Here is a 15000-nt window from a genome sequence, read left to right as displayed (position 1 = left end):
ATGTTTCTCCAAATTCGGTGCTATAAATTCTGCTGTGTTTCGTACCTCGCCAGCTGCATCATTTGCAGATGCACCTGCTGAGATAGCAGGTGCTTCAGATAAATTCAAACCAAATAACTACCTGCAGTACAGAGTCACTCTTTCAGGTGTCAAAGTGTTTTTTTATTACCACATGTAAAAAAGGCTTACTGTCAGTTTTTTTTTTTTTTTTTTTTGTAACTTACTAAAAAAAAAAAAAAAAGCAAGCAATTTAGAAAAAGTTAGAATATTTTTTTTTCTAACTTTTAAAATTTCTGCTTTACTGTCTTCATTGCTTCAATTAAACCGAAATTAAACGGGGTCATACCGTGTCATCGCCATCTGTGGTACAGTTTATACCTTGGCCCACTGAGCCACTAAGCCTCTCCCTCCAGTGCAGGATGCTTTGGTCGTGACCCACGTTTAGGCCTTTTTTTATTAGACCCAGAAGCGGGTTTCTTCTCTGGCTTTTGGGTTTTAAGGAGCTGCGGTTCACGCCAGCTGACGACTGTGTGACAGACCCTGACTCGGGTTACTTTGTGAACGTGAGAACGTTGGCAACAAAGTGTCCCGTTTGAAGACAAAACAAAGTTGAAAAGAATTCACAGTAATAAACGGTAGGTGTCAAAGAACAACTACCTTTTATCACTGTGAATTCATGGCATTCATTCAAAAAAAGTGGCAGCCAGCCACTTCTATTTCGCTGCTCATCAAAGATGAGCGCTGTATGTTTCAGATTATGCTGTGAGGGTAACCTTTGGCTTTCTTATATTTTCTGTATTAATTTTGCATGAATAATGGTCACGCAAGTAGCAAAATTAATATCAGTAATGTACAAACGCTCTATTTGGTAGACAGAAGCAGGGAGTCACTTTTGGTGACTTATTGACAAGTTCTCAGGTAGACAGACACCTCACGTCTCCCTCTCTTCTTCCTCTTTCTATTCCTCTCTTGATATTTTTGTCTCTCTCTGTTGCTCTCATACACACACACACACCCACACACACACACACACACACACACACACACACTAAGGTGGTCAGTGTGTAGTGTGTTGACAGACAGCCGCTCACACACGTCTTTCTTTTGCCGTCCGTGCAATGTGTGTGTGTGTGTGTGTGTGTGTGTGTGTGTGTGTGTGTGTGTGTGTGTGTGTGTGTGTGTGTGAGAAGCGTTGACAGACAGTGTGTGAGTCTGTGACAGAGGGTGTCAGCGCAGTGTCAGGGAGATGTGTTTAGTGTCACACTCTGCTGACCTGATCTCCGGTTGGACTGTCCACTCCGGCCCCGCTGTGGCTTCTTACATAACCCCCGCTGTCATTCACATGCCGGCCTGAAGGGATCCACCAGGCTACACACACACACACACACACACACACACACACACACACACACACACACACACACACACACACACACACACACACACTTACCCATGCAGTTACTAAGTAACGTGCGCACAATGTATAGGCATCCACACTCACAATCACTGTTCTTCTAAATCGAACATCAGATCAGGTGCAAATCTTCCTAATCTCTTTCATGTCTTTCTTGTTCTCTAATTTATGCCGTGACGTTACATAAATTAACAATATATCTGGAAACATTGAATCAAAGCATTAAGTTCCGAGCAGTGTGTGGGAATGTAGTATGAGGCCAGTGTGTATCTTGGTTCCCCCAGTGTGCTGCAAGACACCTACACAACTTGTGCAACTCTTTTCAAGAGTTTGACTCTGCTCTGAACTCTGACATTTGCACCATGCTAATTGATGTGTCTGTATTAGCATGCGTACATCTCTCTGTGTGCAGAATGAGAGTGTGCTTTCAAGTCCTGCTATTCAGTACACACATCGGTGTGTGTGTGTGTGTTGCAGAGAGTGAGTGACCCTGTGTGCTTTGGCCTGTGGTTATTTGGAGGTCAGTGCTGATGTGGTCTCTGCCTGCGGGAGTGGATTTACCATCCTCTGCCTTATAGAGACCTGCATTCACTTAGCCGACTCTTCCACAGTCAGAGGGAGAAGTTTCTGCCTTTTTTGTACCTTATTCTGTGCATTCACCAATAACTTTTACAATTTTTGGGTGCACTATACATTAATATTATCAGTATTCTCTTTATATGTGGTCACATCAGCATTCCTTTTGTGAAAGTGCTCAAAATAAGAAGCGTTGACTTTCCTGTAAGTCCCACTTTAGTCACCTTTAGCCCGGCCTTACGTGGAGTTCAGAGTATTTAACCTCAGAATAGATTGCAGCTATTATTTTGACCCAGGATTTTCTCTTTCAAACAGATATCATAAGGGTCAGGGATGGTTAACTTCACGATGGACTAAACAGTTTTACTTTATGCATTACTTTTTCTTGCTATTTAGATTCTCAAAGTTATCTACCGGAGGTGTTTTGTACTGTATTTGTATTTAGACAGTTTAGCTGCTCTCGTAAACCATTTACATTTTTAGCTCTTCATATTGAAGTTGAAATGTTACCCCTATCATGCTATCACTCTTACTGTTGATCCTGCATCTCTTTATGCTCTTTTACTAAGTGAGGGGAAACTAACCCCAGAATGTTCTTCTGATACAGCATTTAAGATGGAATATTTTGTACAATCATATAAATTGCATATTAATTTCACATACATGTGTATTTTATTTGGATCATTTTGTAGAGCCGGGTCAATCCAGAAGCGACAAATAAGACCGTGTTACTTCTTTAAGTTCTAAAGAAGCCACATTGTTGCTAAAAATGTCAGTTTGTGGGATGAAGTCAGCATCCTTCAAGTGATTATACTCGGTGTGCTGATTCAGTCTTTGTCATTACTTTTAATACTGAGCGAGAAATGACATTGTTTATTTGAGAAAAATCACTGGAGAGCAATTTTTAGGGAATAGGTAGTTTTTCTGGTAAATATATGGGAATCTGCGCTGATACTTTCAACTTCATATTTATTACAGCGCAGGTAATAACTGGAGCCTTTCTTTTGTGTATACTCAGGCCGAGGTAGATGGTAATTATGTCAGGCATGGATTGGATTCTGCGTAGCTCCACGCCCGTGAGGAGTGGACATCAAAGCAACGCTCACCAAAGCACTCTGTAATAAAAGAGGAGGAGGAGAAAGATATCGATTACCAAAGGGTGAACATTAGCAAATCTCTTTCTCTCTCCTTTTTTTATCTATGTCTTCATCCGTCCATCATCTCTCTCTCTCTCTCTCTCTCTCTCTTACCATCTGATTTGCCTCCCTCCACCTCAATTTATGCTCTCTCCCTCCCCCATCCGCCCTCCATCCACCCCTCTCCCCCTCTCTAATCATTTATTTATCACTGATCTCTTTATTCTTTATTCTTCCGGTTTAGGGACGGTCCGCACTGTCGCTGTATGATGCTGGTTCACTCACACAGGCTGTTATCATCATTCCTTTACACCCTTTCTCGAACCCTCCTCTTCCTCCTCATCAGCGCAGAGATACCTGGGGGCGGGCGGGGTCACTCTGGTCCAATCTAACGCTGTATTGATTCCATTAGATAATTAATGACCCAGGCAAGGGCCAGGGAGGAGCAAAGAGGGGGTTAGGAGAGATGGGGGCGGGGGTGGTCATGATGGGGGTGAGGGGGGGACGCCAAGGCCCTTGAGAGTTGGAGAGAACCTTGGGTTGGGAATGATCCAGAGTGGTCAAGGTCAACCGCAGCCGGCGCTCCCATACGGAAGCAGAATGCCGAGTGAGTCAGAATATGGAATACTGATAGAAGGAGAGTGTGGTGTGTGTGTGTGGGGAGATCTTCATGTCCAGCGGCTGTCGATTGATCAGCGGCTGAAAAATTGTACATTAAAAAGTCTTTTGACTTCCAAATCCTGAGGTCCAACCAGGGCCGTAATGCATGATAAGTAGTTTTCAGCCCTCCAACCAGAATACCAAACTTCATCTCCCTGGACGCCCCAGACGCTCATTTACAACTACTCAACAACATGAAAGGCAAGATAGAAAACTAGCTACATCAAATATTCTGTTCATGTTATTTCCAACCATGTTTTCTACATCTTCCATGATATTGAACGTTCTCTGTTTGATGAAATGTTATTCACAGGAATATCTTACATCGCCGTTGTATGTGTACTCCACTTTTACTTATAGTGAGAGATAAGTAAAGATAGGTGGGGGTTGGAAGATTTGTATTTGAGTAAACACTGAAAAATGACCAAATAATTGCTATGCACAGTTTTGATGTCAGGTGGAAACTAATGCCAGCTTTTGTAGTATTGTTGGGGGTGTTTCTTTGGCCTTTATTCACTTAAGAGGTGACAGGAAACAAGTGGACTTAGAAGGGCCGGAGGACCCGTTTCTCAAATACAGTTTGATTAGCGAGCACTGCTGAAAGGCACGTCGCAAATGGTGACAGCGTCATATTTCATACATGGCTGTCACTTACAAATTGCAGATGAATAAGCCCTACAAGGCTCTTGCATGCTCATGTATGGATCGCGGAGTATGGAGTTTGTTTTGATTAGTGAAACGTGTCAAAAAAGTAATATGAGAGAAACCCCCCACCTATCTTTGTTTGTTTTAAATTTAGAGTTGGTGAAAAAAAACTAAGAAAAAAAAAACAAAAAAAAAAAAAACAAAAAAAAAAAAATCTGCAAAAAAAAAAAAAAAAAAAAAAAAAAAAAAAAAAAAAAAAACAAAAAAACATCCCCCCATAAAAAAGACCTGTCAAATTAAAAATGCAAAAGAAAACTCCCTTCCCCCCTGCTCCCTCCGCCGGGTGCAAAACCTCCTCGTGCCTGCCCTCTCTCCCTCCTTGTCGCGCCCGGCCCGTCCTCGCCGCTCGTCGCCTGGGGGGGCCTCCCCCCCCCCCCCTCCTCGCCTTGGGCCTGCCTGTCTTTTGTGTTGTTTTGTGTGGGGGGGGGAGGAAGAAAACACCCCCCCCTCTGGGGGGGGGGGGGGGGGGGGGGGGGGGGGGGGCTTGTCTCCTGCGTGGGGGTGGGTTAATAGGGTGGTCTCTCTGGGCCGCCCCCCGGCCCCCTTACGGGAGGGGGCGAGAGGAGGGGCACGCTAACGAACCTCTGACAGCTGGAGGCCCTAATTAAACGTCCCCGCTGAAAATAAACAGAACGGGAGCCAAGCTAGCTGCCAGAGAGAAACGCACGGCAAACAGCGGCTGTGAACGCTCGCCGCAGTGCCCTCCGCTCTGTTGCTGTTGAGACCGTGCCAAGAGAGCAGGGCTCTATAGGGTAGGGGTCTCCAACACACACTCACAATATATATACACACACACACACACACACACATATATACACCACACTTATGAATATGTAGCACTGCAGCAACACATTGCGAACACCTGCGGTAACACTTGATACAGGTTGATCTCTACCGCTGTGGGCGCAGTGTATTTTTACTCTCAGTGCTCTCAGAAGTCACACTTTCCTTTTCTATATATTTCCCACTGTGCCATTACAGAATAAGTCGACTCGGCTCTATTGAGCGGATTGTTTCAGACTGTCTAGATGACACTTCTGACATTCAGCCTGTTGTGCTGCTAGCTAGCCGGAGCATTAGCAGTCAAAGTGGCGGGGTCCATTTGGGTGAGTGCATTAATGGGCCGCCCAACCTGCGACAAGGTTATGAGGTTGATTGAATAATTACTGTGGAGGCCCCTGTCCATTACGCCCCTGTGTCTGCCCAGATAGAGGGAGACGTAGAGCGAGATGGAGAGATAGTTTGAGACAGAAAGATGGAGGTAGAGATTAGATAAGCACAGATAGGGTCAATTAAGAGATAAACATTCAGGTATAGGATGGAAAGAGGCTGCGTGTGTGTTTGTGAGGCAGTGAAAATTTGAGAGAAAATTGTTTCCTGCCTGTGTCTCCTTTTGATCTCTCCGTCCTACTGTACGCGGCCTAATTTGGCATGTAGTGCATTTATCCAGGTGAGATAGAGAAGGTGACAAAGGTGAAGTTGTTAGACAGAGGTGTGCTGCCCTCTCCTCGACCCTTTCTTCTCTTCACCAGACTGTCTGGAAAGAGGACTGTCAATGTTGCAGGCTGGAAGCTCGAGAAAAAGAAATATAGGTTTCCTATAGTTGAATGAAGCCTTAGCCTTAAACATAAGCCTTGGACAAACTATTCTGTCAATGTAAAGGCCCTGGGAAGAGGTTAAATCTAGGGCTTGAATATTAATCAGATTGATTCAAGTCCTTTACTTATATGGCAATCAATTTTGAAGTAAATCTCATATAATACAACTTTAAAGAGCCACAACAACCACTGATATCTAACCACACATCTCACCATTCAATCAGCCAGCAGTTCATTCCAGAAGTCCAGAAACTTTATTAGTCATACTGTAATTCATTATGCACTGATGTATTTTTGCTAAAAAAGTTGTATTTAACTGACAGTTTATTGTGATACAGATATTACTTTATATATCGCTCAGCCCAAATTATTTCCTAGTGTAGTACGGATACAAGTTCTTGCTACTTTTTAGCCGGCATTGATATCGGGATGGCAATGGGGCTCGGTCGGTCTTCCACTTTTCTCCAGTATGAAGTTTTTCATCTATTGCCGTGAAATGTGTAGATGATGTATAGATCTCCATCAGATATCCTGACTTTTCCTGTAGCGCAATCATCAGGTCAAATTTAGTCCAATACTTTGGTTTACTGCTGTGCCTTAGTACAGCCTCACAGAGCTGCTGGGAAGGCTGTAGACTCTCAGTCTTGTTTAGTGAGCTTTGAGTACACTTTCTAAGCAAAATAAATGCATTCTGATCAAACGTTGCATTGTGGAAGGAGATATTGGGAGGTATAGTCACATACCCTCCTCTTCAGTTTTTATTAAGGCCAATCTTTCTATCACTGACCTCGGACCATTTTAGCAATAAAAAAGTGTACATTTTTGCTTTACTATCTCCGCCTCAAACTACCAAAGGTAAGTGAATAACTCAATCTCCCCTTTCAACAACTATTCTCTGTGTTGAATCCCTCATCGACTCTGATGCCTTTGAAACTGTTCCAAGAAGTTTTCATGCATACTTTATGTTGTTATGTTCCAGCCCAGATTTGTGAAATGATATCTGCCAAACCTGCCTAGCTTCTGTTGACCTCTCTTAGCCAAGGTCAGCATAGCCATGCTCAAACTCGAGACATAATCCATTTTCTACTGCCCCAGCAAAGCTCTACTGACTTGATTGTGCTGACCCAGCCGGGCCAAAGACAGAGAGAGTTAAAGAGTGAGAGGCAGTAAGAGAGAGAGAGAGGGCATCTCAGGCCCAAGGGCATGACACCGCGGTGCTCGGGGCCACACTAGCCCTTTAAATGTCAACACAGCACAGAGGAGAGGGAGGGGAGAGAAACGGGCAAGGAGCGGCGCTCTGTTTGAGGACAGTGAGGAATATTGGCAACTTCCAGGACAGGAGGGTAGTGCTGGAGACAGTAGATGTGGAGGAGTGGGCAGTGGACAGTCTGTGCTGCATCTTTGGAGATGTTTGCTTTAAACTCCAGTCGCAGACAAGTTTGACTAATCTCTCAGGGATGAGGGGAGACATTTGGAGATCTGTGATTTTCAGCTTAATGGTGACATCAAAGGAGGCTCAGTGTTTTGGCTTATGTCTATTACTTTGGTAACAATCTCTGACCTTTATGTGGGGAAGTACATACAGTACCTAATTGCTCTCTCTGTCTGAACCTCATCACCTTCTTTCTTTCTCTCTCTCTCTCTCTCTCTCTCTCTCTCTCTCTCTCTCTGTCTCTGATAGATGAAGTAAGAAATCATAAGATGGGTTTTCATCCAGACATTTTAATGCAAATTGTATTCTTTCAAATTATAGTAAAAGGGCTGAATGGAAACTGCAAATGGAGATAAAATGTCATTTGTCTTTATTTGAAAAAAGGCTGCATGCTCGCTCCTAGCTTTAAAAGCATTTCGTTGAAAAACACAATCTGCAATATACTGTAATGCAAACACAATTGCTGATTAAACAATTAAAGGTTCCCTAAAAATTGCTATAAGTTTGACATCCCAAAAATGCCATATGTGCTATCACCTGTAATTGTTTAAGTAGTTCATGACTATTTTATGGCTATTATTGGTGAATGATTCAGTGACTCTTTTCCCTTCTTTTCCTCTTTTTCTTTTTGTTTCTCCTCTGCTGTCTCTCATGGATCTCCAGGTCTGAGTCCGTCACATCCTCAACCAATCAGAGCCTTCGTTAACAGCAGCGTCGGCACGTGATTGGGAGAAGGATGGCAACCATGCCGTTTGTCACTGAGGGGAAGTGTGTGAGTGTGGAGTGGGATTTCCTACAAGGACTACTGGCCAAGCCTCCCACCCTTCCCTGGTGAGACACACACACACACACACACACACACACACACACACACACACACACACACACACACACACAGGCTGATACAGCATAAGCCTGCGTGCATGCCCATGAATTAATCTTTGGAAGGTGAAATCCATGCATTAACACCCTTGCACACGGTGACAGCCTGAAGAACAATTTCCTATCAATGAAACACAATCTGGAAGACATAATTCTGATCTCCTCAATGCTACATATAACCTGTATTGTTGCTCACCTGCCAATCCTGTCAGAGCTGTGAATCCCCTCCCCTTAGTGGGAGATTAAATACATTTGGCTGGAATTATTAATGGGCAGTCATTTACAGGCAGATATAAAAACTAAGCAGAATCAATGTGTGTGTATTGATTGTTCTCTGTGGCTGGGGTCGAGACAGTATAATAATGAGATGTTACAGAGGGCTGGCAGCATGAGTCCACAACACAAACACACACACATAGAGAAACACACACTGTTTTCACTTATTAGGAAATAGCAGGGAGAAATAGCTGTGTCAGCTGATTAAGATATAAACATATGTACACACACTATGTCCAGCCTTCTCTTTGTTCTGTTCTTTCTTTCGCTCACACATGCATCGAGGACACACACACACACACATACACACACACACCCAACTGGTGGTCTTTCTTAGGATGAGAATCAACAACACAGACACGAGGGAGAAAGGCTGGTTCTTCTTTCTTCTTTAGCTTTCATTCTCACTCTCTCTCTCTCTCTCACACACACACACACACACACACACACACACACACACACACACACACACACACACACACACACACACACACTTTATTCCAGCGCAGCACCAACACAAATTGTGAAGTGGCTGTGACAACATAATTCCACCACTCAGGCCCCATTGAGGAGAGTCAATACCCAATCAGAGAGACAGGCTACCTGAGCCCCAGCCCCCCTCTGTCACTCTGCCCCTCCCTCTCCTATTGATCCCTCAATCACGGCTTCAGCTCACTAGCTCGGGACCAGATGAGAGAGAGGAAGAGAGGGAGAGAGGGTGAGAGCGAGGGGTTGGAGGGAGGAAGGGAGGGCAGCGAGAGATTGTGTGTGTGTGTGTGTTCACATATGGATTGTGGAGCAAATGTCATTATTAGGACTCTGCTCTGCCAGAGAGAAGAAGGGAGTTTGTCTGTAATTACCAGGCCAATCTGCAAGAGATGGGTCAGAAGGCAGATTCTTTCACTTGAATTGCAGGAGCCATTACCATTATACTGTACGTACTTTAGTTACGAAATGGGTTTTCTGGATTGATACAGAGCATGAAACAATCAACAGGTGGTCAGTAAATGGCCATTATGTGAAACCCCTTACCAGTTTCTCCCACAACAACAGTCCTGATCCAGACAATGTTCTTCTTTTCTCTCATCCCTGCATTCATCTATTTCTTCCATTAATTCACCTTCCACTTGTTCATCTCTCAGTCTCCAGAACCTGCGTAAAGAGAAGTCTCGCAATGCGGCTCGTTCACGGCGGGGGAAGGAGAATTTTGAGTTCTTTGAGCTGGCCAAGATGCTGCCTCTGCCGGGGGCCATCACCAGCCAGCTGGACAAGGCCTCAGTCATCCGGCTGACCATCAGCTACCTGCACATGCGAGCCTTTGCCAGCCAGGGAGACCCGCCCTGGAGCCCTCTGATGGAGGGAGACAACAACTGCAGCAAAGGTGAGCAAAAAGGTCACACAACTGTAAAGAAATACTGCCAAGCAAACTAAATTGCGTCAATCCATGCCACGACCAGGATAATTTGTATCTAATCTTTCCATTGACTTTGTATGCAATCGAACCACCACTAAAATTTGATTTGTGTTCTTTCTGAACACCCAGTTGGTAGGAAACAGGTTCCTACTGTAGCTACTATTGAGGACATTGAGGTCAATCAGAAGTTTTAGCAAATTATAGTATTAATTATCAATTTGTTTTTAAATTAATTAAAACCTGGGGAAGTAAACATTCTGCATTCTAGTATATTTTTAGATTAAATATACTTAAACTTGATACATTTTGGCCACCAGATCTTCATTCCTGGCAGACTGGAGAGGGCTGGAAAGATAATGGTAGGCCTTCATGTTGGGTAATTAAAATTCAGTGAATAATTCCCTAAAAATATAAAAATCCAAATAATAAAAAATAATGAATGCCTTTTATTGTCTGGTCAAACTTTACTTGGGGTAGGGGAGACTTCCAGGCTAAAATATTTTTGTAATCTGTTAAATACTTAAACTTTTCATGAACTTTGACAGAGTATTGTATTCAGAGGTAAGTGAAACATGGTTGTGACGGATCATTTCTCGGCTCAGTATTCACGCAGTTCAGTCTATAAGAAAATTATACAGCAGAGATAAATATGCTGATGTTTGTTGCCAATGGACTGAAACCGCTGAAATCCATGCATCCATCTCACATCTCTATTTCAATCAAAAGCAATCCTCAGCAGTCTGATCTGCCCACTTACTCCCGCCCACAGAGACACCCCACGCCACAAAAATCCAGTACTCTGTTAGCGACCATAATTACATGTGCTGTGTAATGGCACACACACACGTGTCCAATCACAAGCCTGTAAACATACATGTGTGTATAATAATACAAGACTTTCCATAGGCTAGTGTGAGTTGAAATGTATGTGTTGTGTGTGTGTGTGTGTGTGTGTGTGTGTGTTTTGTGTGTGTGTGTGTGTGTGAGATAGATGATACACAAAGAGGGAGGAAACTATTGGTGCGATTTGTAATTACAGAAATTAACTATATAACGAGGACAGTGTAATTATACAGCCTGTCTAATTGCTACTATTACTGAGGGGAAACGATGCAGCTACAGTGCAATTAGAGGTGTGTGTGTGTGTGTGTGTGTGTGTGTGTGTGTGTGTGTGTGTGTGTGTGTGTGTGTGTGTGTGTGTGTGTGTGTGTGTGTGTGTTTTCATGCCTGTTCTTGTCTAATTTGGGGAAATCTGAGCAAAAAGCATGTTAACAGCATGTTTATGTGTGACTGTGAGTGGCTTGCTTTAAAACAATATACCACACATTCCTGATAAGATATGATGGTTTTAATAGTATAAAAAGTTGGGCATGAGTGGTTGAGTGTCAACCACTCATGCACAACTTTCTTTTTTTTTTTTCTTTTTTTTTAATATAACTCTTGTGTTAAAAACTAGGTGTGTGGAGTTTAAAATATATGGCATTTACCAGACATGGATTCTGTAATGGAAATGACTGCATTATGGGGAAATGTAGTATCCAGCGTTTTCAGAGATTGGACCATTCCAGGGACTAAAATTCAGAATATCTCGGCCTCTAAATGGAATTTAGCTGCTATTCATTTTTATTATTTACACCTGTGCTTTTCTACTGACATGACATGAAAAAGGTGTATTGGCGTCCATTGTCACATGCACTGTATAACTTTCTGTACATTGATAAGGTAAGGTACATAGGTTTTGTTTGGTATACTAATTGCAAAAACATTACAGGACACTATGACAATAAGTATATACTGTACACAATTAGTAGGTAGCATGGACCTGAGACAAAGCATAATCTCATTAAGCTCCTGGTACCAATGTTTGACACTTCTTCAATATTCAGTGCTACGTACACTTAAGTCAGTTCTTAGAAACTATTGAGGTTCAATACCCAGCCAAGTATCTGACCATTTAAAGGCGGTTTGGTAATGTTGAAAAGCTAGCAAGATTTGAATGTAGCATCTCTTCGGGGCTCATTCACCAGTAAGCAAACACCTAATATTATCATACCGAAAGATTAAAACAAACATAACTACTGTTAGCAATATGGCGACGACGCGCATTGAGCTCAAGCTCGTACATGGGAGGGGTAGTGCAATGGGGCTAGGCATTTCATTGGTTCTTTCCAAGCTGAGCGCGAGGCAGTGATTGGTGGGCAGTTTTACAGGATTACAGCAGCTACAGATGACGGATCTTTCCCCCTCCTTTTCAGAGCCCCTAAGTTATTGATTGCTGTCGGTGTGTAAAGACCATTTCAAGCAATTTATAAAATAAGTGTATATTGAAAATAGTTACCAACCCTGCCTTCAATAGCAATACCTCACTGTAAACCAAAAGTATGCCGCTCAGAGAACTCATATTGTATAATGCATGCCCTAATCTATTGCCACAGTATCTGAAAATATACGTTATTATGGGTGAACCCATTGCGATCCATTGATTTTTAATCAGCTATGCAGCGCTGCACAATCTGAATGTCTGTCAGAGTAATATCCTTGCACGCTTACTCCCAGCCGCGGCCTTGACTTAGCTCTGCACGTAGTGAATTGTTTTGCCTCTGTATTCCAGGCTTTCCTTTGGCCTTGATAGAAAATACATGTTTAGAAAAGTAGGTGTGCTGGTAGCCGTTGCTGTCCTGTGCATGAACTGGAAGTGTGGTAGAAAGACAAATGCAGGGTATGCTGCTTACACAAAAATGAGAAGCACTTCTCGTACAGATGTGAACCATAACTGTAAATATATAGAATCCTGCAGCAGCTACTCGAAGGTCATAGAAGATTGTGAGGCACTTGAAAAACACAATGAATCGCGTGTCAGCTACAGGCGGTATTACAGTCTGAATTATCCGGAACATTTCTTCCACTAGGTCGGGATCTGATACCTTGCGTATTTTATTAAATGTTTGGAGATTTTTACAAGCAGGTCACACAGTCTCAGCGGGGCCAAGGCTGAAAATGCAATGCTAATTTGGACATCAGTTTGAACAAGTCTACCCACAATGCATTGGCAGGGTTTTAAGTGTGATGCATGACTTTAATTCCGTTAGTGGAATGTGGTCAGAGATCCAGCTGAAAGGGAGAGGAGGACAGAGAGGAGGGGAAGGGACAAATGTAGAAGGAATAAAGAGAAAAAAGAGGAGAGGAAGGAGAGGAGTGTGAAGGGAAAGGGGGTGAGGGGTGGTGGCTTGCATTCCTCCACTTTTTTTTCCTCCTTTTTGGACGGGCAAGGGCCAGCGGAGAGGGAAGGAAGGTGGAGGGTGGAGGAGAGGAGAGGGATGGAGGGAAGGGGAGGGGCTGGTGTGGCTTTTGTCTGCTTCCCACGTTTCAAAGCCAGTCTTGAAAAATGAATAGACAGAGGAAAATCAATTGCATGACCTTCAGAGAGAGAGAGAGAGAGAGAGAGAGATTGAGAGAGCGGGAGAGGGGGGAAAGAAGGAGGAGAGAGACAGATTATGGAAGGAGGGAGCAAACGAAAAGGAAAGGCTGAAGGGAGGAAAAGTAAAATGACCCATGATAGTCATTTCCATTCAGTGTGTGTGTTTCACTGTTTGTGTGTGTGTGTGTGTGTGTGTGTGTGTGTGTGTGTGTGTGTGTGTGTGTGTGTGTGTGTGTGTGTGTGTGTGTGTGTGTATGTGTGTGTGTGTGTGTGTGTGTGTGTGTGTGTGTGTGTCTCAGCGCATTGAAGGACTCAACCCTTTTTATTAGAAATCATTTATTTTTCAAAACCTCTCCATATTGAGTACATTTTGCTTTTGGGGGCCAGTTTGTCTTTCTATTTGCCTGCCTTTTTAAATGTCCTGTTAAAGGATCATTCCAGTTTATTTTAACCAGAGCCTTATTTTCTATTGGTTGTGATCAGATTCAATTTACCACCCTAATTGCTGAGATTTGGTTACAGCAGCAACGCTGATGACGTTGCAAGAAGGGCAAGAAACACAAATGAACGGAGGATGAGACTTCATTATTTGGTGGTAAAACAAAAAATAAGCAGTAATAACCCATAATTGGACAGGAAAGCAGTGTGCACACAACCATGGATGGATTACTGAACGGGCCTGCCAGGCACAGGCCCAGGGGCACCCCTGGGCTTCACCTGCAAGTGTCATTTGAAGAGACGCATACCGACCACGAAGAGATGCAAAATTACCACAAAGGAACAAAAAATTACTACGAAGTGATAGAAAACAACCACAAATAGACAAAGAACAATCACACAGAGACACAAAAAGACCCCAAAGAGACACAAAACAACCACAACAACAAAAAAGAGGCAAAAGAATCTTAATCCATGCACACAACTACGTTAACTACTGATAAGTGTGATGGATGTGAACGTTGTAAGTTTTGGTAATAACTTACACGTTCATCAAATAAGTTGGAGGTTTGTCTTGAACGTTTAAAGGTGCCGTAGGTAGGATTGTGAAGATCCAGGACTTCGCCAAAAAATTGGAACATCGACAACTTCTCAGTCCCTCCCCCTTTTCCGCTAAAGCCCAAAACTGTCTCCTAAGCCCCTCCCCCCACAAGGGAGAATGAATGTGTGCGCATGAGCAGTGATTGACACGCAGTTAGACACCCCCTCCCTGGCCCTGATTGGTGCATCTGAACAGTGGTGGAATTTTGCAAATTGCACTACATTCTGTAGGTGGTGCCAGAGGAGCCGGATTTTTTTTACATAGGGTCAGTTTCAGCAAATATGACAGAAGGTTAGTTTTATAAGTCTTACATACAGCACCTTTTTAAAGTGTATTTACCTGTTGTTACGCCCTGGGTCACTGTAGGGAGTGGTCAGAAGTGTGCTCTATTGCCTCTGTGACCACGCCCAACAGTGATGTCACTGTGTAGTGTGTACAGCCCTGTCTCTC

The 15000-nt window shown here is 43.3% G+C and overlaps 1 protein-coding gene across 4 annotated transcripts in view; it reads left to right on the top strand.

Annotated features, from left to right (window-relative positions):
• Window positions 1–15000, top strand: part of npas1 (neuronal PAS domain protein 1) — a 66055-nt gene that overhangs the window by 28118 nt on the left and 22937 nt on the right. For all 4 annotated transcript variants that reach the window (XM_039776688.1, XM_039776662.1, XM_039776674.1 and 1 more), the window contains 2 exons: window positions 8185–8352; window positions 9822–10060. In XM_039776688.1, the coding sequence (XP_039632622.1) occupies window positions 8258–8352; window positions 9822–10060 (334 nt within the window). In that variant the 5' untranslated portion in view covers window positions 8185–8257. The remainder of the gene's footprint in view (window positions 1–8184; window positions 8353–9821; window positions 10061–15000) is intronic.

Source organism: Perca fluviatilis, chromosome 2, assembly GCF_010015445.1.
Source record: "Perca fluviatilis chromosome 2, GENO_Pfluv_1.0, whole genome shotgun sequence".
NCBI classification, from domain to species: domain Eukaryota; kingdom Metazoa; phylum Chordata; class Actinopteri; order Perciformes; family Percidae; genus Perca; species Perca fluviatilis.
Note: the sequence above shows the minus strand (reverse complement) of the source record. Positions and strands in the feature narration are given on the sequence as shown.